This window comes from Acinonyx jubatus, chromosome E2 (genome assembly GCF_027475565.1).
Source record: "Acinonyx jubatus isolate Ajub_Pintada_27869175 chromosome E2, VMU_Ajub_asm_v1.0, whole genome shotgun sequence".
Taxonomy (NCBI): Eukaryota; Metazoa; Chordata; class Mammalia; order Carnivora; family Felidae; genus Acinonyx; species Acinonyx jubatus.
Genome location: NC_069396.1, coordinates 48,595,696 through 48,620,805, shown reverse-complemented (window position 1 = coordinate 48,620,805; position 25,110 = coordinate 48,595,696). Strand labels below are relative to the sequence as shown.

The 25,110-nt window shown below is 55.2% G+C and overlaps 2 protein-coding genes across 5 annotated transcripts; both read left to right on the top strand.

Moving 5' to 3' along the window:
• Positions 1-414: 414 nt before the first annotated feature.
• Positions 415-14,784, top strand: CADM4 (cell adhesion molecule 4). Of its 2 annotated transcripts, XM_027037713.2 has the most exons (9): positions 415-550; positions 9,929-10,075; positions 10,401-10,553; positions 10,797-10,931; positions 11,312-11,476; positions 11,605-11,695; positions 12,070-12,242; positions 13,080-13,208; positions 13,747-14,784. In XM_027037713.2, exons 1-9 carry the CDS (start codon positions 487-489, stop codon positions 13,854-13,856), a joined length of 1,167 nt encoding a protein of 388 aa, XP_026893514.2. In that variant the 5' UTR covers positions 415-486; the 3' UTR covers positions 13,857-14,784. The 2 variants fall into 2 exon arrangements, with proteins under 2 accessions (XP_026893514.2, XP_053067068.1); XM_053211093.1 differs by lacking the exons at positions 13,080-13,208; positions 13,747-14,784 and adding an exon at positions 12,426-12,577.
• Positions 14,785-16,801: 2,017 nt separating this feature from the next.
• ZNF428 (zinc finger protein 428) lies at positions 16,802-24,803 on the top strand. 3 transcript variants are annotated; one of them, XM_015070761.3, is made up of 3 exons: positions 16,802-17,095; positions 19,626-19,830; positions 24,138-24,803. In XM_015070761.3, exons 2-3 carry the CDS (start codon positions 19,755-19,757, stop codon positions 24,638-24,640), a joined length of 579 nt encoding a protein of 192 aa, XP_014926247.3. In that variant the 5' UTR covers positions 16,802-17,095; positions 19,626-19,754; the 3' UTR covers positions 24,641-24,803. The 3 variants fall into 3 exon arrangements, with proteins under 3 accessions (XP_014926247.3, XP_014926248.3, XP_053067070.1); XM_015070762.3 differs by lacking the exon at positions 16,802-17,095 and adding an exon at positions 17,182-17,546; XM_053211095.1 differs by lacking the exons at positions 16,802-17,095; positions 19,626-19,830 and adding an exon at positions 20,759-22,046.
• The last annotated feature ends 307 nt before the right edge of the window (positions 24,804-25,110 follow it).

The window sequence follows — 25,110 nt, the reverse complement described above, 5'->3', positions numbered from 1 at the left end:
CACAGAACACTCCTCCCTCCCTCGATGCTCACACCCTCACTCAACACTCCCCTCCACACACACCCAAGCCTTCACACACACCACTCACCTCCTTCCCCTCACGCAACACCTGCACCCTCGCACACCCTTCCACCAACACACTCACACTTACCCCTTCGCACAGCACCCGCAACCTCTGCCCTCACGCAGCACCCTCCCGTTCTCCCGCATCCCCCGCACGCCCCCGCCCGCAACTGCCCCGCTCTTGAGGGGCCCGCACCCCCACCATCCCCCCACCCCCACCGTCTCTCTGCCCCCTGGGTCTCCCACCCCCTACCCTCAGTCCAGGCCTGGGCCCCGCCCCGGCCCCGGCCCCGCCCCGGCCCCAGCGCCCCGCCCCCGGGCGGGCAGGGGGCGGGGCTCGGGGGCGGGGCGGGCGGCGCGGGCTGTGCAGGTGCCGGGCCGGGAGCGAGCGGCGGCGGCGGCGGCGGCGGCGGCGGCGGCACCATGGGCCGGGCCCGGCGCTTCCAGTGGCCGCTGCTGCTGCTGTGGGCGGCCGCGGCGGGGCCAGGTAGGGTCGGGGGCCGGGGTCGGCCGGCCGGGCCGGGGCGGGGGGAGCGCTGCGGTGACAGCCCGGCTGCCGCGGGGCCGCAGAGGCCGAACAATGCGCGCGGGGCCGGGCCGGGCCCCCTCCCCGGGACAAAGCGCAGCGCGGGCCGGGAGCCGGGAGCTGAGAGCCGCGAGCGGGGGGAGGGGGACGCGGGCCCCGGCCGCTGTGCCGCAGCCCCCCCCCCCCCCACCACCCCGCACAGACCCGGATCCCGGCGGGGACAAAGGGACCGAGACCACCATTACCCCCCCCCCCCACCCCTTCCGCAAGCCCGCCTTCTCTGGGCCGGTCCCGCTGTCCTTCTGTTCGGTCTCTGCGTCCCTCTGTCCGCCTGTCTGTGAGTCCCTCAGTCTCTCTCCTTGTCCCCCTACCCTTGTCCTCTGTCCCTCGGTCTGGAAGTCCTGTCCCCCCTGTCTGTCCCCCTTTCTCCTTGCCGCCCTGTCCCCCACCTCTCCATCCTGTCTTTGTCCCCCACCTCTGTCCCTTGGTCTCTGCCCCTTTTTACTGGGTCACTCTGTCCCCCCATCATCCTCTCTATTCTCCTCTGTCCCTCTATATTTCTGCTGTCCCTCTCTGCCCCCATTCTTCCTCTCTGTCCCTGTCTCACTGTCACCCTTGTTTCTCTGTCCCTTTCCCTCTGTCCCCCATCTGTCCCATCCCCTTGTCTCTATCCCCTATCTTTCCTGCCTGTTTCTCTAGCCCCCTCTGTCACCTCTCTTCTTCATTCCCCCCACTATCCATCCCCGCCTCTCTGTCCCAGTGTCCCCCTGTCCCCCATCTTTCTGCTCCCCCCTTTACCCTTACAACCTCCCTGACCCCATCCTTAATTCCTGCACCCCTTCATACATCTGTGCCCTGGAGAGGAATTGAGTCAGACAGGGCATCCTGAAGGGCCTTGGAGGGAAGTGTGTGTGTGTGTGTGTGTGTGTGTGTGTGTGTGCGCGCGCGCGCGCGTGTTGGGAAGTGTGTGAGGAACCTTGGCATGTGGGCACACACGTGGATTCAGCAAATGCCTCGCAAATGCTGCCCCCCCCCCATTCACACACCCAGACCATAACTTACAGAGAAGCCCCCCTCCAGGACATCTAGGGAGCCATCCACATAGCCACATCACACACTGTGAAAAGCCGGACACCTCCACGATAGGGTGACCCTGAGGCTGGGGACAAGGTCAGGAAACGTCACCTACACACTCACACTCTCACACTGCGTGTGCCTCAAACCTGCCACAGGTCACCCCCTCCCCAGCGGGTGAGGCCGCTCTTAGGAGGAATGGATGGCTGGGAGGTGGCTGGGCAGAAGTGGAGGGCAGGATGCTACGGAGAGATTTGGGAGAGGTGTGTAGCCAGATGGCACAGGGCCGGGGGCCAGGGTTTATTTACATCCTGCCTCCTGCCATTTGCCCCAGCAGCCGGCCTCAAGCCCCCTCCTCTCTCTGGGCCTCAGTTCCCCTTTCTGTAAAGTGTTGAACCCAGTGACCTGAAAGGGAACTCCAGCTCGGACCTCCCAAGGGGTTTCTGGCAAACTGGGTGCGGTTACACATCCCGCACCGCAGGGTTTGGGGCACAGCCTCCCTCTCCTCAGGACAAGGCCAGAGGGGCAAAGCCGACCTCTCACGCTGCACCTTGCTTTCTTCTAAAGTCTTCTGCCATTGCTTGGAACTTTTACCATTTCCTTCTTTCTTTGCAGCAGACAAGCCACAATCCCCCCGCCCTCCTCCCCATGAGCGCTTTGGTACCTTAGCTACATGCCCTCCAGTTTTATTATTCTGTCTTCTTTTAGGCTCCTGAACCAGGTTCATAGAATCCTAGAACCAATGAATCCAGTAAACAAAGAACCTGAGGGTGTTTGAAAACACTGGCGTCTTTAGGACTCTAGAATCCCCAAGTCTTTAGAATCTTGCCACCTTTCAAATTCTAGAACCTTGACAGCGTTAGTTAGGATTCTAGCCTCTTGACAGCTTTAAAATTCTGAGATCTTGACCTCCGGGAGATCCTGAGTCTTGACACCTCTGACATCTGGAGTCTTGACAGCTTAGAATCATGGGATGGATTCTCTCAGAATCAGAACCTAAGATGACGGCTTGCCCAGTTCAAGAGTCTTTTCTCCAGCGCTCCTGGGAGGTAGCTCTAGAGGCTTGTTTCTTGTTTCATGTTCAAGTCACTGCTTCCTGGCACCTGCATCCTACTTCTCTAAACTTTCACTAAATTAAGTGGCATGGAGCGTTACAAGTTGGGAGAGAGCTGGGTGTCACGGGGAGCACTCTGGACTGGGAGCTGAGGAACCAGCCTCTCTGGTGTGATTTTATGTCAGTCCCTGCCCTTCTCTGAGCCTCACTTTCCCCCTTCCTTACAGCGTGGGCTAGGGGGCTGGGGTACCTGGTATCAGAGGGCCCTGTCTGCTTTCCTTTTCACTGGATATCTCTGAATGACCTTGGCCGCCAGATTTCAGGCGTTGCTCACGGTCCCTCCATCATCTTCCTCTCAGTCACCCCTTTCCTTTCTCACTTTGGCCAGCCAGCACGAAGGAAGATGGGGGTCCCTTTGTGCCCTTCCAAAACCGAATTCTCTTTCCTGGCTCACACATCTGCCAAGAATACCAGAGAAGGAGGAGGAGATTGATGGCAAAGGAAAGAAGGGCCCAGGGTGGGCAGGCGAGAGGAAGCGAGAGAGAGATGCGTTGCCTGACCAGATGCACGCAGGCAGAAGCAGAGATCCACAGGCCGGGAATTGGATAGAGCAGAGAGGGGCAGAGGGAATGGACATCCAGATACAGAGAAAAGACAGAGCGACCGTTTAGAGTTAGGGGGCTTTGTAGAGGGGGAGTTTGTTGTTGCCCAAATGTTTTCCTCCCCAGTGACTCACTTTTCCCTGCTAGAGTTCTGACAGGTCACTCTGAGAGCAGGGGGACCTTGCCCCCAATATGAGTCACCCCAGGGTGCAGGCCTTGGGTGGTTTCTGTCACTGACCCCCACCCACCCATGAGCTGGATGCCTGAGTCTCCAGAGCGGGGGGTCAGGTTCAGCAATGGATTCCAAGACCTTAGACACAGCAGGGTTGGGGCCCGGGGTGGGTTAATGTCGTGCGAGCCTGGCCTGTCCCCGTCTTGGGGAACACAAAGGCAGCTTTCTCTCTCTGGGTGGGGGAGGTGGGGGGGGGGATGCTTGGAGACAGTCAGACTCGCCAGCGCCCAATGGCCTGTGGCACCAAGACCCAAGCACCCACTGGTTCCTGCCAGTGCAGACCCCAGGCCCATAGTCCTCCGAGAACCAGGCACTAAGGATCCTCTGCAGTAACTCAGTGGGGCAAGAGGGCAGCGACAGAGCCTGGGCTCTCCTGGGAGCGGGTGACTAGAGGGTACTGGGAGTGGAGGGTAGGACAGTGAGGGCTCAGTGCAGGCCTGCACCCTTCCTGAAGCAGGAATTCCCCCATGACCCCACGCCCAGGGGAAACCTCCCACCCCCTGGCTGGGCCTGAGGCCCAGAATCTAGGGAGTTCTGAATATCCCAGGAACGTGGGGGCCATAGGGGGCACTTTGTGTGTGAGGCTGCTGACTCACCCCTACGCCCCCACCTGATGCTTGGTCCCCAGATAGGAGGGGGACGGAAGGCTGGGGGAAGGCAGGACTGTGATTCTGAGGGTTGAGGACTGTGGACCTGCAGTCAAGTTTCCAGGAGAGAAGGGGGCTGGGGGCCAGGACTCCTGGGTCCGAGGGAGGAGGGGTCAGGATCTGAGGTAGAAGGCTAAGTGTCTCAGAGGGAGGAGGGGGCTGGGGGCTTGGACTCCTGGGTCTAAGGGGAGAAGAGGGCTGGGGATCCATACTCCTAGGTCTTGTGGGAGGAATGGAGGTACAGACTACTGAGTCCTGGGAGAGGAAGGGACCGGGGGTCCCACTCCAGGTTTCCGAGGGAGGAGGGGCTGGGACCCTGACGCCTATCCTGCGAATACAGGCGCCTTCACAAGGCTGAGCTGGGGAAGAATTGATGCTTTGTGCGAGGATGCTCGGACTCCGCCATTGATGGGGGGCTGAGGGGGGTTCATTCAGGACGAAGGGATGTACCACCTCCCTAGGGGAGGAAGTGGGGGAAGGAGGCATGAAGCCACGAGCCCCCTGGGGAGCGGATACGGAGGGGGTGGCTGTGACCTTCCCGGAACCGTGACCTTGAGACTCCCTTGGGTATTCGCTGACTCAGGACCCAGGAAGTGCTCCCCCCACCCTGTTTAGTCTCCGTGGAAACATCCACCAGCTGTGTACTCTGGACCCCTGGCTCCTGGGTCCTGAAGGAGGAGGGGGCTGGAAGCCCAGACTCCTGGGTTTAAAGGGGGAGAAGGCTGGGGCTCAGGACTTCGGGGGATGAAGGAGGAGGAGGCTGAGAACCCAGACTCCTGGATCCTGATTGGAGGAGGGGGCTAGGAGTCTGGACTCCTGGATCCTGGGAAAAGAGGCAGTTGGGAGCTGGACTTCTGGGTCTAAAGGAGAAGAGGGCTGGATTCTGGGTCTCTACCTATCACCTGCTCAGCCACTCTTTCCCAAGCCCTCCCCAGTCCCTTTTTCCAGGCACCATCCCCATGACGACTCCAGGCTGTCAACACCGTTTAAAGGGCCAGTGCCCAAGTCCCAAAAGCTTAGCCCTCTCGGACTAACAAGTCCCGCCTCACCACCCCCCAACTCCCCAACCCTGAAACAAAAGCTCCTGGGACATTAATATTCCAGGCACAGACACTGTTGGTTACTGACTCCTCAGGAGGGGGAGGGAACAAGACAAAAGCCCCCCACCCTCACCCCATGTGCACCCTCAAGCAGACAGCAGAGGAATAATTTGCACGGTAGGGGCGGGGGCAGATGCAGAGGTCCTGATGGCTCCCAGGAGATGTTGAGTTTCTGCCACTGACTTGGCCTGGGACCCCTGAGCCTCATTCTCCACATCTGTAAAATGGGGGGCTAGCACTGGGTTAGCCCTGAGGTCCAGGATCAATGGCTAGGCTTCAGGATGTTTTTGTTTTGTTTTGTTTTGTTTTGCTTTGCTTTGCTTTGTTTTGTTTTTTAAGCACCAGGATGTGCAGGCAGGCCAGTTTTCATGTGCACAGGCATGTTTCCGGAGTTGTAATTAACAGTAGCTTTGCAGGAAGGGCTCCCTGAGCTTTGGGCACTGGGCTGATCCCTAGGAGACAAGGCACTGGCATCATCCCCATTTTACAGACAGGGCATCTGAGGCTCAGAAAAGTCATGCCGCTTGCCCAAGGTCACAAAGATGGCCAGTGGTCCAGCCGGGATCAACCCAGGTGTCTACCATGAGGATAATGATGTCACAGAGTCGTTGTGAGGTTGAAATGAAATCGTGCCCAGCACACGCTATTCATCCGTCAATCTCCCAGACACTTATCTAGCTTCAGGGACACTTCTAGGGAGGAGGGGTACAGCAGTGAAACCGATGGATTACATTCCTGCTTGCATGGGGTGTGTATTCTGGTGGCAGGGGACAAGCACAGTAAATGAGTAAGCGCATTACCAAGATAATTTCAGTGACATTTCTGTAGAGGAAATAAAACCAGTGGGGACAGAACAGAAAGTGTTCTGGAGGTAAGGGGACGTGTGAGGTGTGAGGGAGGGCTCCCTGAGGAGGTGTGGATGTGAGCAGAGACCTGAACGACAACAGGAGGCAGTGAAGAACATTCCAGGCAGAGGGGAGAGCAAGTGCAAGGGCCATGGGGTGGAAACGAGTTCAGTGAATTTGAGGAAGATCAAGGCCAATGCACCTGGAGGAGAGGGAGTAGCAGGAGGGTGGTTGGAACTGTGGTCAGGGGGGTCCAGGCCACATAGCACCTTCAAGGTCCAGGGAAGGAATGTAGATTTTACTTTATTTCCTAAGTGTCATGGGCAGCCTTCCAGGGTTTTTTTGTTTGTCTTTTGTTTTTGTTTGTTGAGAGAGAGAGGGTGCAGGTGAGTGAGGGGCAGAGAGAGAGAGAGAGAGAGAGAGGGAGAGAGAGAGAATCCCAGGAGGGGCAGAGAGAGAGAGAGAAGCGGAGCTCACCCTATGCAGGGCTCGTGTTCACCCGATATGGGGCTCGAACTCACGAACCATGAGATCATGACCTGAGCTGAAGTCAGATGCTTAACGACTGAGCCATCCAGGCACCAGCCTTCAGAGGGTTTCAAGCAGAGAGGTGACTTGATCTGATTTACCTTCTGGAAAACTCCATCTGGCTGCTGTGTGGAGAATGGCCTGAGGGGAGGCAGGCGTAGAAGCTGGGAGACCCCTGAGTAGCTCTTAAAGGTCAATGTAAGAGACCGTGTCATTGGACTAGGGTGGCGGTAAAAAGATGAACTGATTTGGGATATGTTCTAGAGGTAGATGGATAGATCTTACTGAAGGAATGGATGTTAGAGAGAGGGAAAGGTTTTTGGCTTGAGCAACTGGGTGGATGGTCGTGATATTTACCGAGATTGAAAAAGACATGGGGAGGAAAAAATATGTGGGGCCAGGATTGGACATGTTGATATTCCAGGAAGTGCCAAACCAACCCGTAAGAGTGGCTTAAGTGCACAAAGCATTATATTCAAACCTAAGAGAAGTCCAGAAGTAGGCATCCAGGGCTTTGGAGGCAGCTCCACATCATCACCAGAGACTCAGGTACCTTCCAGCTCTTAGTTCCACTGTCTTTCGTGCCCTTGTCCTCTTGGTCAAGTGGCTGCCAGAACTCCAGGCATCAAATCCCAGTTCCAGGCAGCATAAAGGCAACCTGGAAGAAAAAAGACTTGTCCCTTTTCTTTAGGAAGTCCTCCTGAAATTACCATATGAATTACCAGGGAAGTCACTTATCCTTATATCGAGTGTGTACAAAACTTTTTATCACATGGCCTCATTTAGCTGCAAGGGAGTCTGGGAATATCTTTTTCTGCTGGACATAGGGCAACCATAAATATAATCAGGGTTCTTTTACTAAGAAGAATTATGGATGCTGGATTATGGATGCTGGGTAGAAAGCTAGCTGTCTCTGCCTCCATTCTCCAGAATTAATCTTTTCTACCCCTCAGCATCCAAATTGGGTTACTGAGCCCTCTTACAGGGAATATAACGCTTCTGACGGTCAATTACAGTGATTTGCATCTACCTCCCTGTAAATCTTGAAGGCCTTCCAGGGCAGGGACCTCATCTGACTCATCTCTGGGCACCCAGCCCCTAAGCACCTACCTACTGCTCAGGAAATACTCGAATGAATGGGACAGAATGCAAGAGACTCGAAGCCAGAGTTAGCCCACATTTAAAGGTAAATAACCAGATCTGATCATGGAACTTTCCTGCTTCAAAACCTCCACTGGCCTTCAGGGTAAAAGCTAATCTCCAGGCTTGGCCTTTGTGGCCCTCCACTAGCACATCCCACACCCCCTCCCCAGGGCTGCACAATTTCACCCAGACAACCAGGAGGTGGAGGTGGATGCAAAATGTGGCACCAGAGAGCTCTGCATGCAGATCCCGGCCCTTCCACTGTCACTCTAAGACCTTGAGCAAGTTCTCTCTCTGGACCAACTTTCTCACCCATGAAATGGGAATTTTAAAAAGCTGGGGATTGGGGCGCCTGGGTGGCTCAGTCGGTTAACCGTCCGACTTCAGCTCAGGTCATGATCTCACGGTTCGAGAGTTCGAGCCCCACATGGGGCTCTGTGCTGACAGCTCGGAGCCTGGAGCCTGCTTCAGATTCTGTGTCTCCCTCTCTCTCTCTCTGCCCCTCCCCTGCTCACGGTTTTTCTCTCTCCGCCTCAAAAATAAAAATAAGCATTAAAAAAATTTTAAGCTGGGGATTGCTAATAGTGCCTAACTATTTGGGTACTCTGATGATTAAATGGAAATTATGTAGGTAACACCCTTAGCACAGAGCCTGGCACAGGCATAGCAAGTGCCTAATAAACAGTAGCCATTGTGGTTATTTTATTTTGAAGATGACCGTGACAATGGTGATGGTGATGGTGATGCTGATTAATCCCAGCTTCGAGCTGTACTCTAGGCTGCTGCCTCTGCTGAAAATACCCCCTTACTAATCCCCTACCTTCCTCCTCTGATGGATTAATCAGGGTAGGTTAACCGCAATAACAACAGCCCCGAAATCCCAACGGCTTAACAAAAAAGTGAATTTCTCATTCACGTTACAGTCCTGTGCAGGCAGGTCACAGCAGGCAGTCAGGGCCCTGGGCTCCTTCCAGCTTGTGATCCTGTTCTCCTACAGGCTCCTTGGGGTCCTCTCCATTCAGCCAGCAAGAACGACTGTGATTGACATGAGCCAGCCTGGAAGAGGTGTTTCTCTGTTCCACCTACATCCCACTGGCCAGAAACCAGCCACGTGGTCCCAACTAAGTACAAGGGATCTGAGGAAATGTAGTCCAATCGTGTGTCCTACCAGTTAACTTTGGTGGTGTAAGGGACCCTCCAAAATGTAGTGGCTTTAAACAACAATCATGGGCATTTGCTCTGGGAAATAACTCTGGGAGTCAGCGATCTGGACTGAGTTGGTTGGGCAGTTCATCTCTGGGTCTCAGCTGGAGTCACTCATGTGGCTGCAGTCACTTGGGGCTGGATGGGCCAGGATGGCCTCACTCACATGACCGGCAGTTGGTGCTGGCTACTGGCTGGATTTCTCTCTCCATGTGGTCCCTTACCCTCAGGGAAGCTAGTCCAGGCATCTTTACCTGATGGTCTCAGGGCAGCAAGAGGGCACGAATAGAAACGCTACGCTTGAGAACCCATACAGTATCACTTTTAGGAAATGTGATCAAAACAAGTCAAAGCAAGTGGTTGGTCAAAGCAAGTCACAGGGCCTGCCCAGATCAACAGGATCAGAGTGCCTGCTTTCTGACAGAGGAGGGGCAAAGTCAACTTACAAAGGGCATATACAGGGATGGGAAGAATATTGTGGCCATCACTGGAGACAAATTACAACGGGTGCCCAGGTGTGAAAGGTGGGATTTGGTGAACACATAGCAGTTTCCCACACCTGGTGAACTGCTCACTCTAAAATCTGGATCCAGTGGAGCTTTCTTCCAGAACCTTCTCTGATCACCCATCTCCCTAGGCAGCCTTAGTCTCCCCTTCCCCTGGGCTCCCCGTGTGCTCTGTGCTGTCCCCATTAGAGCACATACCACTGGATCGTGACTGTAGCTTCTCTGGAGCAGCTTGTCTTTACCTCCCAGAATCCAGCCCTCGGGAAATGTTGGCTGCAAGGAACTGAATGAGAGGGGAAAGAGAGGGATTGGCGATTTGGATGGGGGAGGAACGGGGGAGAGAGAAAAGACTGAATCGCAGCCCTCAATGAGTCTCCTATCCTGTCTCTCTGTCTGCTGGTCCAGGGGCTGGACAGGAAGTACAGACAGAGAATGTGACCGTGGCTGAGGGAGGGGTGGCCGAGATAACCTGCCGTCTGCACCAGTACGACGGGTCCATAGTTGTCATTCAGAACCCAGCCCGGCAGACCCTCTTCTTCAACGGCACCCGCGGTGAGTGCTGGGGTAGGAAATCCTGAGTCTTGAAGGAGAAGGACTGGGGCCTGACCCCTGTGTCCTGAAAAAGGACAGAGGGGAGAGTGTGGACTCGGGGCCTGACAGAGCATGGAGCTAGGGGCCTGGACAACTGGTCCTGTGGGCATGAGGGCCTGGATCATTCTGGGTCCCCAAGGGAGTCACAGGTGGGGGTCCCTGAGATGCACGGGTATGGCTGCATGGGGAAAAGGGGCAGAGCGCAGGACTGTAAGCTTCTGGAGGAAGGGCAGGTCCGTGGAGCCAGAATTCCCTAGGTTCACTCCTTCCTGTTCCTTCTGTCTAGCCCTGAAGGACGAGCGTTTCCAGCTCGAGGAGTTCTCTCCGCGCCGCGTGCGGATCCGGCTCTCAGATGCCCGCCTGGAGGACGAGGGGGGCTATTTCTGCCAGCTCTACACGGAGGATACCCACCACCAGATTGCCACGCTTACTGTATTGGGTAACGCCTCTCCCTCCTCAAACTCATCCCCTCCTCCTTTCTCCTCCGCGTGTCCCTTATCCTGAGACCTGATTTTTAAATCTGGTTGTTTTTAACCTCCTCGACACCTGCCCCCAGGAAACACGGCCGGTCTTCCTGACCTCCAGCCTGTGTTTGACCCCTGCCACCCTTGTGGCACCTAGTTTCTTTGAGTCCACCTCAGTGCCACCGCTGACCGCCCCCCTAACCCCTTTCTCCCTGCAGTGGCCCCAGAGAATCCCGTGGTGGAGGTCCGGGAGCAGGCGGTGGAGGGAGGCGAGGTGGAGCTCAGCTGCCTGGTTCCTCGGTCCCGCCCCGCCGCTGTCCTGCGCTGGTACCGGGACCGCAAGGAGCTGAAAGGTACTACCTGGGGTGGGGTCACCGGGGAAGTGCCGGCGAGGGGTGGGACTGAGAGGAAGCGGGTCTTGGGACCTGCTGGCGTATAAGTGCGCGGGGCTTGGAGAAGAGCGCACAGGTTTCGCTGACCCTGGCCACCCAATATGCTGCTACGGAAGGAAATGACAGATGAGAGGGCTTGGGAGTGAAAGAGGGAGGGGCTTTGGGAAGAGGCACCTGGGGCTGCGGGCTACGTTCGGGGAGGGGCGTGGCTTGGAGGACTGCAGGCGAGGCCTGTGGATAAGAGGCGGAGCTTGGCAAACAGCCTGCTCTGGTTTGGGCTGGGGGGGTGGGTGGGCGGGGCCGGAATCCTGGCCTGACCGAGTCCCGGCCGGGCCTGGCAGGAGTGAGCAGCGGCCAGGAAAATGGCAAAGTCTGGAGCGTGGCGAGCACAGTGCGGTTTCGTGTGGACCGCAAGGACGACGGCGGTATCGTCATCTGCGAGGCGCAGAACCAGGCGCTGCCCTCCGGACACAGCAAGCAGACGCAGTACGTGCTGGACGTGCAGTGTAAGTGCCCGGCGGGCCGGGACGCGGGGGGCCGGAGGGTCCCAACGCCAGCCGCTTGCCCCCGGGAGGGTTTCTAGCCCCGCGAGATGACCCAGACCACCACTCTCCCATCTCACTTCCGCCCACAGACTCCCCCACGGCCCGGATCCATGCCTCCCAAGCTGTAGTGAGGGAGGGAGACACGCTGGTGCTAACGTGTGCTGTAACAGGGAACCCCAGGTGAGCTCTTGGACCCGAGACTCCTGGGTCCTGAGGAGAAGAGACCGGGGACCTGGACACCTGTGTCTCGGGAAAGAGGGGACTGGGCGAACAGAGGGGCTGGGGCCCGGACTTCTGCGTCCTGAAGGGGGGAGGCTGTGGGGCCCTGGACTCCTGAATTCTGATAGTGGAACGGGCGGGGGACAGGAGGCTAGGATTCTTGAGACTCCGGTGATGGGTGGAAGCTGTGCCCGGGACTGTTGGTTTTATTGGTTAGGATGGGGAGAGTAAGGACCCTCTTACTGGCAGATACTACATATCTAGATTACCGAGAAGTCAGAATTGGATGCTGGCACCTGTGTCCCTAACTCTGACTATACTTCCCTCACGCCCAGGCCAAACCAGATCCGCTGGAACCGCGGGAATGAGTCTTTGCCAGAGCGCGCCGAGGCTGTCGGGGAGACGCTTACGCTGCCTGGCTTGGTATCCGCAGATAATGGCACCTACACTTGCGAGGCGTCGAACAAGCACGGCCACGCGAGGGCGCTCTATGTACTCGTGGTCTACGGTGAGGGCAAGCAGCCGCAGGCCTGGGGGCGGGGCTCAAGGCGGGGGCGGGGCCTCGGAGGAGGTCTCTGCTCGTCCCGGGAGGCAGGGGGTCTTGGGAATGGGCGAGCTGGGTTGGATGGTTCAAGGCCTGCAGGGGTGTTTGAGGGGCCTGTTGCAAAGGGTGATTCTTTGGGGTCCACAGCCAACTGAATTCCGGGAGTTCTGCGACCAGACCGACCGCCTGGGTTCAGACTGGGCTCTGCAGCATCCTATTGCGCGTAACTCTGCGCCTTAGTTCCCTCATTGGTTAAGCGGAAATAAACAATAGCACCTACCTCATAGGGGTGTGAAGATTATATATGAGCTAAATATATAAAGCGGTTGGAATGGTCCCTAGCACAAAATAAGTGCTATGTGTTTAGCTCTTATGACAGTGGAGCACGAATTTTGGAAGTTGCTGGGCCCTAGCTCAGCATTTTTAAATACCTGGAGCGTTTTAGACAAGATGGGAAGGGACTTGGACCTCAGGTTCTGTGGGTCAAAGGAATCGAACGAAAAGAGATGTGCTGTTTCTGTTCTTTGGGGAGTGGTGGGGGGAGGGAGTGGGGTAGTACTGGCAAAATGATTCAGGGGCTGGTTCGGGCCAGTGTACAGACCAACACACGCGTTCTTTGTGGAAGTGGAGCGTCAGGAAAGAGTGGAACCAGGACAAGGGGCCAGGCGTGGCAGTAGTTTGAGGGGCGTGACACGTAAAAGCGCGGTTAGTTGTGTGGATTGGTTTACAAGAGCAGCAGCGATGGGGCCAGGCTGGGACTGTGCTCTGATGACCTGGTCCTGCGCCCTGTCCCTCTGGCAGACCCGGGTGCGGTGGTAGAGGCTCAGACGTCGGTGCCCTACGCCATTGTGGGCGGCATCCTGGCGCTACTGGTGTTTCTGATCATATGTGTGCTGGTGGGCATGGTCTGGTGCTCTGTACGGCAGAAGGGTGAGTGGGGGCGGGGACTGAATTCTGCAGGGGGTGTGGTTGGTTGTGGGATTCGGGAAGGGCGGGGCCCTAGAGCCCGGGTTGCAAAGAGGGAGGGCGCACAGCCCAGAGGATAAGAGGGCGGAACCTAGAGCCAGGATTCGAAACCTGGCGGGACCTGAGGCCAAGATTCCGGGTTGACTTTTCGGCCTTGACTCTGAAAGGGGTGAAACACTAAGGTGAAATTAAGGCCAAGAGTTTGAATAAAACAATTCATCTCCCTAAATTGTTGGATTCGTTGGGAGCAGAGTAAGGGGACACCACCAGGAGAACAGATAAGGGTTGGTCTTTGAACTTTCGGAGTCTTCCTAATTCTGCTTTTACCTCTTTCTCTGCCCCTGTTTTGCAATCCCCTGCACTTGATTCCCTCCCTGAATGTTCCGTTTCTCCCTCTTCCTTCGCCTGGTATGTCTTGTCTGTCTCCCCTTCCCGTATATCTCTGTCCAACTCCTGGGTCCACATATATGTCACCTCTGTCTGGGGGTCTGTCACCCCTCAGGCTCCTATCTGACCCACGAGGCCAGTGGCCTGGATGAGCAGGGAGAAGCAAGAGAAGCCTTTCTCAATGGCAGCGACGGACACAAGAGGAAAGAAGAATTCTTCATCTGACCCCACCTCCACCCGGGCCTGGGCCTGGGCCTGGGCTAGGGTCCACCCCACTGCCAGCTGCAAAGACATTTACCAGAGTCTGGGATGGTGGGCTTCTCCCCCCACCACTAACACCTCAGACGCTTGGGCAGGGATGGGGGGTGTCGGATCCCAGGTCTCTGCAAGGGCCAGAAGCAAGGGCCTAGAGGCCTGGGCCCCCCAGGGGGCAAGGGCCAAAGGTCCGGACCCCCCAAGTCCAGGGAGGGCGGTAGGGATTGGGTTGGGGGAAGATAACTGGGGGAAGGCCAGGGCCCCTAGGCTGCAGAACCAGGTCTTGTGGGGAGGGGGTCAGATTCTGGGAAGGGTGGGGTGGGCAGGGAAGGGGAACACAGATTTCTTTGGGGGTCCCAGACCCCATGCCAGCCATTGTAGGAGTTCCACAGAGCTCTGGGCACCTCTTTGCAAAGCCATGTTTGCACGGTGGGGGTAAGGGTGGGGGGGGGAGGGCATGGAAACAGGGATTCTGTGTCTTTGTGTCATAACTTTGATGGGGGCGGTGAGGGAGACAGCCCCAACCTTTTCTCCAATCCCCAGGTTCCTGGGCTCCCCTTCCCCACCTCCTCCCCCCATATCTGTCCTATCCATATTTGTCTCTCTGTCCACCCACTCCTGGGGGGGCCTTCCCCATCTCTCCTCCAGGCCCTCCAGGGAGAGGGAAAGGAGTCTGGGGGGTGCGTTGGTCTCTATGGTTTTATATATAATATATTAAAAAAAAATTAAAAATCTGTATGAAAATATCAGATTGCACCCCCCTCCCCTCATTCCTGGCTTTTGCCCCCTTTTTCTTGTTTAAAAAAAAAAAAACACACATTTTGTACGGGGCGGGGAGGGGAACGGGGAGGGGGTTTGGCAATCCCACTAACCACCATTAAACTGAGGAGAGAACAAGTGTCTGGGGTGGCTGTGTGTCTGTCCCTCTGCCCAGAGCTGCACTATGTTGGGAGGGGAACTGAACTAAGGGAGGGAGGAGGGAGAGAAGTAAGATGGTTGTTGGTGGATAGTACAAGCCAGGAGAAGTTCCTTACCTCTTCAGGGGCACCTCCACCCTTCCAAGAAATCTGGTTTTTTCCCTGGCCACTCCTTCGGCCAAAAGCCACTGAGTCTTGAGTCAGTAGCCACTGAGCTACCCTGTCCTCGGCCAAAGGCCCAGATCCTTCCCCTGGTTTACCTCTAACCCGGAAATCAATCTCCAAAGGACCTTTCAATTAACTCACATCTCGCCCTGTCAAAACCTGTGCCTGCTCTGCTCAAAATCTTTCCCTAGCTTCCCCATCACCTCCAGGTCAAGTCAAGCCCCCTTAGCCTGGCACTCCTGGCCCCTCATTCATTTGACTAAATTTTAATTTTAGACCTAATTTTAGATTAAAAAATACACTGACCTCTTTCTTTGTGCCAGGTGCTGCCCAAAGATCTGGAGATGCCATGATGAATAAAATAGGCAAATGTTAGGTGTTCTAGATGGCTTCGTACTAATCTGAAACTTGATCCTGTTTCTAGGCACTGAGGACTGAAGGAAAAAGGGTGACTCCTTTCTTACCCTCACAAAGCTTCCATGAGGAAAACAGGAAGCAAAAGACCTTTAATTTCAGCTTGCCATAAGTACTCTTAAGATAAAATGCAGAGTGAGGGGATGGGGTACTATTAATTTATTATAGAAAACTTCAAATACAGAAGTAGACAGGACTATGAAGTCCCATGCACCCTTCACCCCAGCTCCCACAACCATCAACTTGTGGCCAATCCTGCTGTATCCACAATCCTGCTCATTTCTCTAATGCAAATTCGACGTGCCATCTTTGAAAGATCAGGAAGAGCCTGTTTGACACCTGTGCCAAGATATGAATGATGAGTCAAAGATCAGAGGGAAAAGCATTTTCAGGCAAAGGGAACAGCAATGGCAAAGGCCTGAGGTGGTAGGCACTGGTGTTTGAGGGGAAGTAGAGGTACACAGGGGTGGATAAAGAGGTGAGTGAAGTCAGAGACAAGTAGGAACAGACCACATGTATAGCCCCTGGGCCATGATAACGTTTGATTTAAGTATAATGGGAGCTCTTGAGAGTTTTGAGCTAAAATATAAGTCAATTATAAAAGCCTGGAATACTGCAGTGGCTTCCTATGCCGTCAAACTGTATAGTCAGAGCTCTTAACTCTACCTTTAGGAGCCTTTCCCCTCTCTTAATTCTGTTTTAGGCATACGTAGCTGCTATCACTTTCTCAATCAAACCATGCACTACTTTTTGCCTGTAGGCTTCTGCCCTTGCTGTTCCCTGTGCCAGGGCTCCTATTCTATAGTTGGCTTCTATTCATCCTTGGCTTAAAGATCACCACCTCTTGGAAGCCTTTCCAGGCTGGGGCAGGCACTTCCTCTGGCTCCCACAGCTTCCTATGCTTCACTCATCCCAAATCTGACCACTCTGGGTTGTGGTTCTGATTTTGTGTGAACCTCCTTCCTTTGATTGGGGTGCCAGGATAGGGGCCAGGTATGTCTCGTTCACTGCGGAAACCACGGTGCCCACCAACACAGGGCTTGACACAGACGACGACAATAAATATTTCTGATGGTGGTGGGGGAAGGGGTTTGTGAGAGTTAGTAAGTGTCTTGGCCATTGCGCCCCCTCTCCGGATGCAAACTGACGCCAACTAAAACAAGGCCACTCGCTAGTCCGCAATCCGTAAGCGCATGCGCTTTGCTCAGGCGCGCCCCCCGCCACCCCTCTCCCCCTATATGCTAATCACGATGTTCGGCAGTACCGCCTCTCCGGGGAATATGCAAATCACCCCTTCAGCGCCGTAGGGCTCCCATTGTCCCGCGCTAAGGTTATGCAAATAAGCCTCAAATCCAAGATCCAAGCCTAGTTGGCGCCCCCAACCCCTAGCTCATCTCATTTTCTGTAAGGCGCGTTCCTGCTTGCTCACGCACGCGCAAGCCTCGCAGTTTCTAGTTCCGTCTAGCTGCGGACTGTACCAAGTAAACCTGGACAGCAAGGGGCAAAGTCCGGAAGCCCCTGCGCGGGCCTAGTCGATGGCCCGACTCGGAGAGCCCCTCTCCCCACTGCGCAATGGGAATGGTCCACCTCGCCGCGCAAGCGCCCTAGGTGCTTCACGCCGCTTGTACACCCTCCTACCCGACTTGCAGCGCACGCGCAGAGCTCGGGCGTGCAGCCGCCGCCGCCGAGCCAGAGCGGGGGCAGCTAGTGCCGGTGAGTGTCCGGGATAGGGATAGGGGTGCGCGGGGCATGCTGGGAAGCGGGCGCTACGGCACCGCTGCATGATGGGAGTTACGGCTCCCATCACCGGGGCGAGCTGGCAGCGGTCTTGGCCCATCATGGCCGGAGGGCGAGACCCAGGCTCCCTTTTCTCCCCCAACACGGCTCCGTGCAGCCCTGGGGCATCCTGGGGAAACGGGACGCCCCGCCCTAAGGCATTGTGGGAGTCGGTCTGCTAGTCGTTATGGGCCTGGTGCATTCTGGGAAGGATTATTGTAGCTCCTTTTGGGAAACCGGCCCCTTTTGTCACACACCTTCCGCTCAGCATCTTGGACGCTTGGAGTGCTTCGACGCAGAGCACCTTGAAAGGCGGTCATTATAGGCCCAAGGCATCCTGGGAAGAATTGCCGCAGGGCATTGTGGGAACTGGTCCTTATTGTCTGTTGTAAGGTTTTGCTCTGGCCTCCTTGCCCTTCCATTGTGGGAACGGGTGCCTTTTATGTTCTCACAGGGCATCTTGGGAGTTGGTTGCTGTAGGTTCAGAATGTAGTGGGGTCTTGGCACTGTGTTTTCCCTGTGGTAGCGAGGGAGTGTCATTTATAACCCTTTAAAATTGTGGAAGCCAGTATGGCCACCATGGTCCTTATAGGAATGGGACTGCACCAAAGAATGCTTCCACCTAACATCTGGAGTACGCTGGAAGGGTCCTTGTGTGATGTGGGCTTGGGGGAGGGTAGGCTGGACTGGTGAGCAACGTCTCCAGGTAATCTCCTGGGTAGTCCTGATTGTAGTGTGTGGTTGCCAGGTAACATAGAACATCCACTTAAAATTTGAATTTCAGATAAATAATGTTTTAGAAATGTTTATCCCAAATACTGCCTCGAACCTATGTATATTAAATAATTTTCTGTTGTTTATCTGAAATTCACATTTAACCTAGCATTGTCTGCTTTTATTTACTTAATTTGGCAAATTATCCTGGCTTAAAGTAGAACTCCTCAGTTAAATGGGACCCTACAGGCAATAGGGTATTATAAGAACTCTCCTCTGCCAGTTATGAATCTTCTGTCCTTAAAGCCCAGATTCAGGGGTGTCTTTAGAAAGCTCCTTTACCACTGATACCAGCCCTCCCATGCCTCAGCCTCCTCCAGGCTTCACTTTTAATGTTGTTTTTTTTTTTTTCTTCCCGTCCCCAGCATTAAACTTGACTTCCAGGCTTTGAAGGGATTGTGTGTTTCCCATCACTGTATACCCAGTACCCAGCACGGGCCTTGGCATAAAGAGGCGTAGCTGAGGTTGCCAGTCCTTTCAGTGACTTGCTCTTCCTAGCTCTTTACTGCCAAAGATTACAGTGGAAGACAAAAGAACTGCTGTGTGTGTGTGTGTGTGTGTGTGTGTGTGTGTGTGTGTGTGTGTGGCGAGGTACTGGTGAAGAGGGATAGGAAGGAAAGGACTCAGAAGGCTTGGAGGAGGTGGAGGTGGTGTTTGGGCTGGGAGGAAGTACAGAGGTTCTTGTGTTTGAGGTGGGCTTTGGAGAACGAGTAGGAGTTCTCTAGGTAGACGGTGGGGAAGGAGGACATTCTAGGCAGCAGTAGCAGGATTTGCTGAGACCCTTAGATGTGAAAAGTCCTGGTGTGCACAGGGAGAGATGATAAGTCTGGAATGGCTGGGGTGTATAGAAAGGGTTATGAGTGGGAGTATTAACAGCCACTGTTACTGCAGTAACTGCCACATACCAGTAGTTTATATCGAATGAGCCCTACTGAATCTTCAAAAAAAAATCTCAGCTGAGGGGCCATTTATGAGAGGTAGAATAACATGGCTTCAAATCCTAGTCCACCCATCAACCAGTTGGTGTGACCTTAAGCTACTTGTTAACCCTCTCTGTGCCTCAGTTTCCTCATCTGTACAAAGGAGACAGTCTGTCTCAATATAGTTATAAGGCCTGCATGAGTTAAGCCCTGGAAGCTCCTTTTGTACTGAGAAGGAAACAGGCTAGAGAGATTAGGTCCTTTGCTTGAAACTACACAGCTAGAATGTGGCAGACTTGGGGTTCAGACCTGGACACCATCTTGCCAAGGTATAGAACTAGGGCTGACGCGAACTAGGGCGGCCGTACCGCTTGTTTAAATATTGAAATACCTCTAGCCTGATTAGTATATCACCACTACGTCAAATAATCCCTACCCCCAACTGCCACTTTGGACCCTCTCCCAGCCCCCAGACTTTTCCACAGTCCAGCAACCAAAGCCTTAATTCCTGGATAGGCCCCTGTTCCACTCTCAGTTCTGATTGGTGCCCCTGCTAGTACCCGCTGCTAAATATTTGGAATGTTACCTTTCCCCATTCCGCTGAACAAGAACCACAGACGGCTTTGTTGCCCAGATGGGGAAATTAAGATCTACAGAGGAGCTGGGGCTATCTTTTCCTTTCCCCCAGCACTGAGCACACAGTTGGGCCCTGAGAGGCAGGTGCTATGTAAAAATTTATTGAGTCACCGCAAGCCTTTCCTTCCCCTGTCCAGCATCCCGCTCTCTTTGCTGACATCCTGCATTGGAGAACTTGTGGCTGAGGTGTGGCTGTGGAGAGCTGGCCGGGGAGGGACACTGCCTAGCTGCTCCTCTGCTCCTGTCTCCTGTCTCCTCCCCTGGCCATGACAGAGACCCGTGAGCCAGCTGAGACTGGGGGCTATGCCAGCTTGGAAGAAGACGATGAGGACCTCTCTCCAGGTGAGGCAGCCTTAGAGATGGCGGCGTTACCTTGAATATCATCCTGGTTTGGAATTGGGGCTCCACTGAGAAATCTGGAGGGGGAAGGGCACCTTGTCTTGCTAGGTGTTCTGTTCTGACTGGGACTATGTGCCCTGCTAGTGGAATCCTTCTGGCTGAGACTTTTGGGGGTTGTAGATTGGCTAGGATTGCTCTTCTTATTAGGGGTTCTAGATCGGCTGTGGTCTCTTTCGTTGCTGGGGGTTCTAGATCGGCTGTGGTCTCTTTCCTTGCTGGGGGTTCTAGATCGGCTGTGGTCTCTCTCCTTGCTGGGGGTTCTAGATTGGCTGTGACCTCTCTTGCTAGAGGTTCTAGATAAGCTGTGATCTCTCTCCTCTCTGGATTGGCTGCAATCTCTTTCTTTTCTGAAGGTTCTGAATTGACTGTGATCTCTCTCATTTCTAGGGGTTCTGAGTTGGCTGCGGTTTCTCTCTTTTCTGGGGGTTCTGGTTTGGCTGTGCTCTCTTTCACTGCTGGAAGTTCTAGATCGGCTGTGATCTCTTTCTTTGTGGGAGGTTCCAGATGGGCTATGACTTCTCTCCTGGCTGAGTGTTCTCAATCGTCTGTGATCTCTCTCCTGGCTGGGGCTTCTTTCCCTTCTGGGCATTCTATATTGGTTATAGTTTCCCCCCTTGCTGTGGATTCTAGATTGGCTGTGTCTTCTCATCTGACTGGGAGTTCCTTTTCGGGTACGACTTCTTGCTCTACTATGACTTCTCTTCCAACTGTGACTTCTCACCATACTATGACTTCTTGCCCTTCTGGGCATTCTAGACCCGCTCTCACTTCGGGTCCTGCTGGGGGTGCTAGACGGGCTCTCACTTCGGGTCCTGCTGGGGGTGCTAGACTGGCTCTGACTCTGGGTCCTGCCGGGGGTGCTAGACCGGCTGTGACTCTGGGTCCTGCCGGGGGTGCTAGACCGGTTGTGACCCTGGGTCCTGCTGGGTGCAGTATCCTGGTTGTAACTCTTGAGCCTGCTAGATACTTCACTTGGGCTGTAACTCCATTCCCTGCCAGGGGTGGCCATCTGACTATAACTCTTTACCCTCCTTGATGTTGATGGAGACTGGCTGGAACCTCTCTCCTTGAAGGGAGTTCCAGTGGGGCTGTAACTCTTTGCCTTACTTGGGGTTATAGCCAGCCCAGAACTCTTCCCCATGCCTGAGGCTCCTGGTGGGCTGTAACTCTTCTCTCTGCTCACACTTCTAAGCTGGCTCTTATTTCTTTCTCGGTTGTTGTTTCTAGGCCGGCTGCAACTCTTGCCCCCACTCTGTTTTTTCTGGGAAGTAGGAGTTCTCATCCTGTTGGGCACACTTGGGGTGGCACCATGAGTTCTCATCCTGCTGGTAGTGCTGGCTCTGCTGGGTGACCTCGTGGAGCTGCGGCTTCCCCTTCTTCTGGGAGTTCTGCCCCGGCTGTGTGTGCCCCTCTGCTGGTGGAGTCTTACCCCACTGGCCTTGCTGGCCCTGGTGTCGGTGCTGGCCTTCCTGGCCCTGGTGTCGGTGCTGGCCTTCCTGGCCCTGGTGTCGGTGCTGGCCTTCCTCACCCTGGTGTCAGTGCTGGCCTTCCTCGCCCTGGTGTCGGTACTGGCTTTGCTGGGTGTTCTTGTCCCATTTCGGGCTCGGGACTTGCTGCTGGACTGTTTAGAAGCAGCTGTCTTCGTACTTGCCCACTTGGGAGACCTAGAACTGCTTGGGCTTGTGACCGAGTTAGGGGCTGTTGATGGCTTGGTGGGCACTGAAGCACTGTTGGTCTTTGCCGATTTGGTGGTCTTCAAGGAGGCGGGAGGCTTGGGAGGCACAGGGGACATCGAGGGTCCAGTGGATGCTGGAGACATGCTGGGCTTTGAGGGTCTCGTAGGTGGAGAAGGCATGGTAGGTACAAAAGGGCTTGTGATCCTGAAAGTCACAGTGGACATGAAAGACTGGTAGCCGTGGACAACCACCTGACTGCCTCTCACAGGCCAGCTGCATGAAGTCATAGTGGGCGTTGAAGCCCCTGGAGGGTGGGTGGTGTGAAGTCAGTGGTAGGAGGAGAAAGAGGGGTGAAGGCCAGAGGGGTTGCCTCCATGTTTGGCCGCCATTCAGCAAGTATCTTCTGAGGCTGACTGGGGATGCAGCGTTGCTGGGGACATGGAGATGGGTCAGACCCAGGTCCTGCCTTCCCGGAGTCTCCAGGTCACTATCCAGGTGGTCAGGATGTGTTGGGGTTTGGAGGCGGGGGCAGGGGCGGAAGTTCCCAGACAAGAGACACTAACCACCTGAGGAGGCATGGAGGACCTCACAGAGGAGGTGACGTGTGAGCTGGGACCTTAAAGAGGAGCAGGGGTTTGCTCTTAGAGAAGAAAAGGTCACCAGGTGGGGGAAGAGCAGAGCCAAAAGCCTGGAGCGATGGGGGAGATCAGGGCCTCGGGCCCCCCTTGTTCACTCGACCCGCACGTCCTGGGCTGGGCAGTGTTGGGGACCCCAAGATGAGTCAGACCTGCCCTCAAGGGGTTCCCAGTCTGATGGGGGAGACCTGTTGGGGCCCAGATGGCTACAGCCTCTAGGACAGTCACAAGGGGAGACGCTGGGCCAGCAGGAGCCAGGGTGGAGGGAGCCACCGCCATAGACGACAGAACCTGTTCAGGGTCCTGAAGGATGAGTAGGAGGTCGCCAGGTGGCCAGAGTGGGGAACAGCCTTCCAGGCAGAGGGACCAGCCCATGCCGAGGCCTCAGGAAACATATGTTAAACGGCAGAGGGGCAGCAGGACAGAGGCAGAAACGAGAGAGAGCTGCAAGGAGGGACATTAGGCCAAGATTTATAACCCATTCTTCTAAGCTGGGTGATGCCGGGGACCCAGCAGTGAGTCAGACCCGGCCTGCCCACCCTCTGGTCTGGTGGGAAAGGATTTTGTACCGGCACAGCCCTCAGGGCTGGGTGAGGACAGCCAGAGGGCAAAAGAAAGTGACTGGCTGCCTAGGAGACCTGGGACAGTCTCACTGAGGAGGGAGGCTTCCTACGGGGTCCTAAAGAATGATGTGGAAAGCTGGGCCACTCCCAGCAGAGGGAACAGCACATGTGAAAAGCCTCAGAAAAGGTTTGACAAATTGAATGAACGCCAGGCACAGAGAAGGTGTCCTGGATGCTCAGGATGCAGCAATGAACCAAAGTCCCTGCTTTGGGGGACAGGCAGTAAACACATGAGTAGATGTCACCTACAGTAAGTGGAGGAGAAGAACAAAGCGGTTAAGAGCGTAGGGGGAAGGATTGCTGTTTAGACAGTGTGACCAGGGTGAAACTGAGAAGGTGACACTTGAGCAGACCTGGCGAGGGGAGGGAGCAAGCCTTGTTTATCTGTAAAAAAGGTAGCAAAGGCCCTGAGGCAGGTGTGTGCCTGCAGGGTGGAGGAGCCCCGAGGAGCCCAGTGTGGCTGACTCAGTTCTCACAGGACCCTTTTGGGCTGGAGGAAGAGGGGCCAGGATGGACACAGGGCAAGGCTGTTGTGGTCCTAGGGGATGCTTTTGGCAGACCGGTGCCGCTGTGGTGGGGACTCCCTCCTCCCAGACCCAGGCTCTGCATGCACTGGTGTCACCCTTTCCTGTATGGCGTCTTCAAATCTTTTTCCTTTTTTAACCTAAACTTGTCCTAGACATGTTCTGCATGCTCATGAAATCACAGCAATATATCTGTACTTGCAAATCAATATTTTCATTCACTCAACTGCACACACACACACACACATTTATCACACATATCATATATGTATGTGTTTTAATGTGCTTGAATCCTGTTCAGGTGTTTGTCTTCCTAAAATGATCTGGCGTAGGCCACCGCCCGTATTTAGCTTTCCCTGTTAGAGCTGTGTGACTGGAGGCGAGTGAGTCGCCTAACCGCCCTGTAGCTCAGTTTCCCATTTATCACTTAGGGATGACAACAGTACGTCCCTCAAAGGGTTGTTGTAAGGATCCGGTAGGTTAATATAGAAGAACAGGGCTCTTAAAGTAGCAGTGGATGCTGTTACTGGTACTGTTTTTATTACTGTTACTTTGTCCTTCTTAAACCCTGGAAGTGCAGTTCTTGCAAGACATTCATCTGCTTAATACACAGACACTGAGTGTCTGCTGTGTGCCAGGCCATGTTCCATGTGACAGGGATTCTTCCATGGGGAAGGGCAGGGTTGTGTCCTGGCTGTCCGCTCCCTACTGTGGTGAGTCTGAATGGGGCCCCGGGAGGGGCACAGCCCTGTCCTCAGATGCCTCTGACTCTCCCTGTCCATCCCCCTACAGGCCCTGAGCATTCCTCTGACTCTGAATACACTCTCTCAGAGCCAGACTCCGAAGAGGAAGAAGATGAGGAGGAGGAGGAGGAGGAGGCCACTGACGATCCTGAATATGACCCTGGCTACAAGGTGAAGCAACGCCTGGGGGGGGGCCGGGGGGGCCCGTCCCGCCGGGCCCCCCGTGCAGCCCAGCCCCCGGGCCCCCCAGCCCAGCCCTGCCAGCTCTGTGGCCGCTCACTCCTTGGGGAGGCCCCACCAGGCACCCCACCTTGCCGGCTCTGCTGCCCTGCTACAGCCCCCCAGGAAGCTCCAGCCCCTGAAGGCAGGGCCCTCGGGGAGGAAGAGGAGGAGCCGCCTCGGGCTGGGGAGGGTCGACCAGCTGGGAGGGAGGAGGAGGAGGAAGATGAGGAGGAGGAGGGCACCTATCACTGTACGGAGTGTGAGGATTCCTTCGACAACCTCGGGGAGCTGCACGGGCACTTCATGCTGCATGCCCGGGGCGAGGTGTAGGCAGAGCCCCCCACCCAGGGAGCTTGGCTAAAGGGGTGGGGTGGGAGGAGGGGGCTGAGGAAATTGGGGTGGTCGCAATGGTCATGTGGGACGGGGTACCGCCGATCTGTGTCGTCTTAGCAGTAGATGTGTGAAGGCCAGAATAAAAGCCAAATTCTGTGTGTGTCGGTCCAGCGTGTTTGGTGTGTGTGTGTGCATGCATGTGTGTAAACGCTTGAGTGTGCTTGAGTGTGCGAGGCTCGGGGCCTGGGGCATTTATCCCTCCCCCTCCCCCCTCCCCTGGCTCCTCCCTGGGGGAAGCTTAAGATCACTGTTGCCAAGACTATTAACATTCACTAAGTAAGGGCTTGTGTTCAGGTGGCTTCCGTATTCTTAACTCTTAGACCCGATGACGTACAACACAACGGTTTTGCACTCATGTAATAGAGTCCAGGGTGGGTGTTTCCAGTAGGTGGGCAACCCTTCTCCAT

What these genes read in the sequence shown, in the direction of transcription:
- CADM4 (XM_027037713.2), top strand. Translation starts at nt 487, where the DNA reads ATGGGCCGGGCCCGGCGCTTCCAGTGGCCGCTGCTGCTGCTGTGGGCG. An exon ending in CTTCTTCAACGGCACCCGCG is followed by an intron (nt 10,076 to 10,400) that starts GTGAGTGCTGGG and finishes CCTTCTGTCTAG; the next exon opens with CCCTGAAGGACGAGCGTTTC. An exon ending in CTATGTACTCGTGGTCTACG is followed by an intron (nt 12,243 to 13,079) that starts GTGAGGGCAAGC and finishes TCCCTCTGGCAG; the next exon opens with ACCCGGGTGCGGTGGTAGAG.
- ZNF428 (XM_015070761.3), top strand. Translation starts at nt 19,755, where the DNA reads ATGACAGAGACCCGTGAGCCAGCTGAGACTGGGGGCTATGCCAGCTTG. An exon ending in CGATGAGGACCTCTCTCCAG is followed by an intron (nt 19,831 to 24,137) that starts GTGAGGCAGCCT and finishes ATCCCCCTACAG; the next exon opens with GCCCTGAGCATTCCTCTGAC.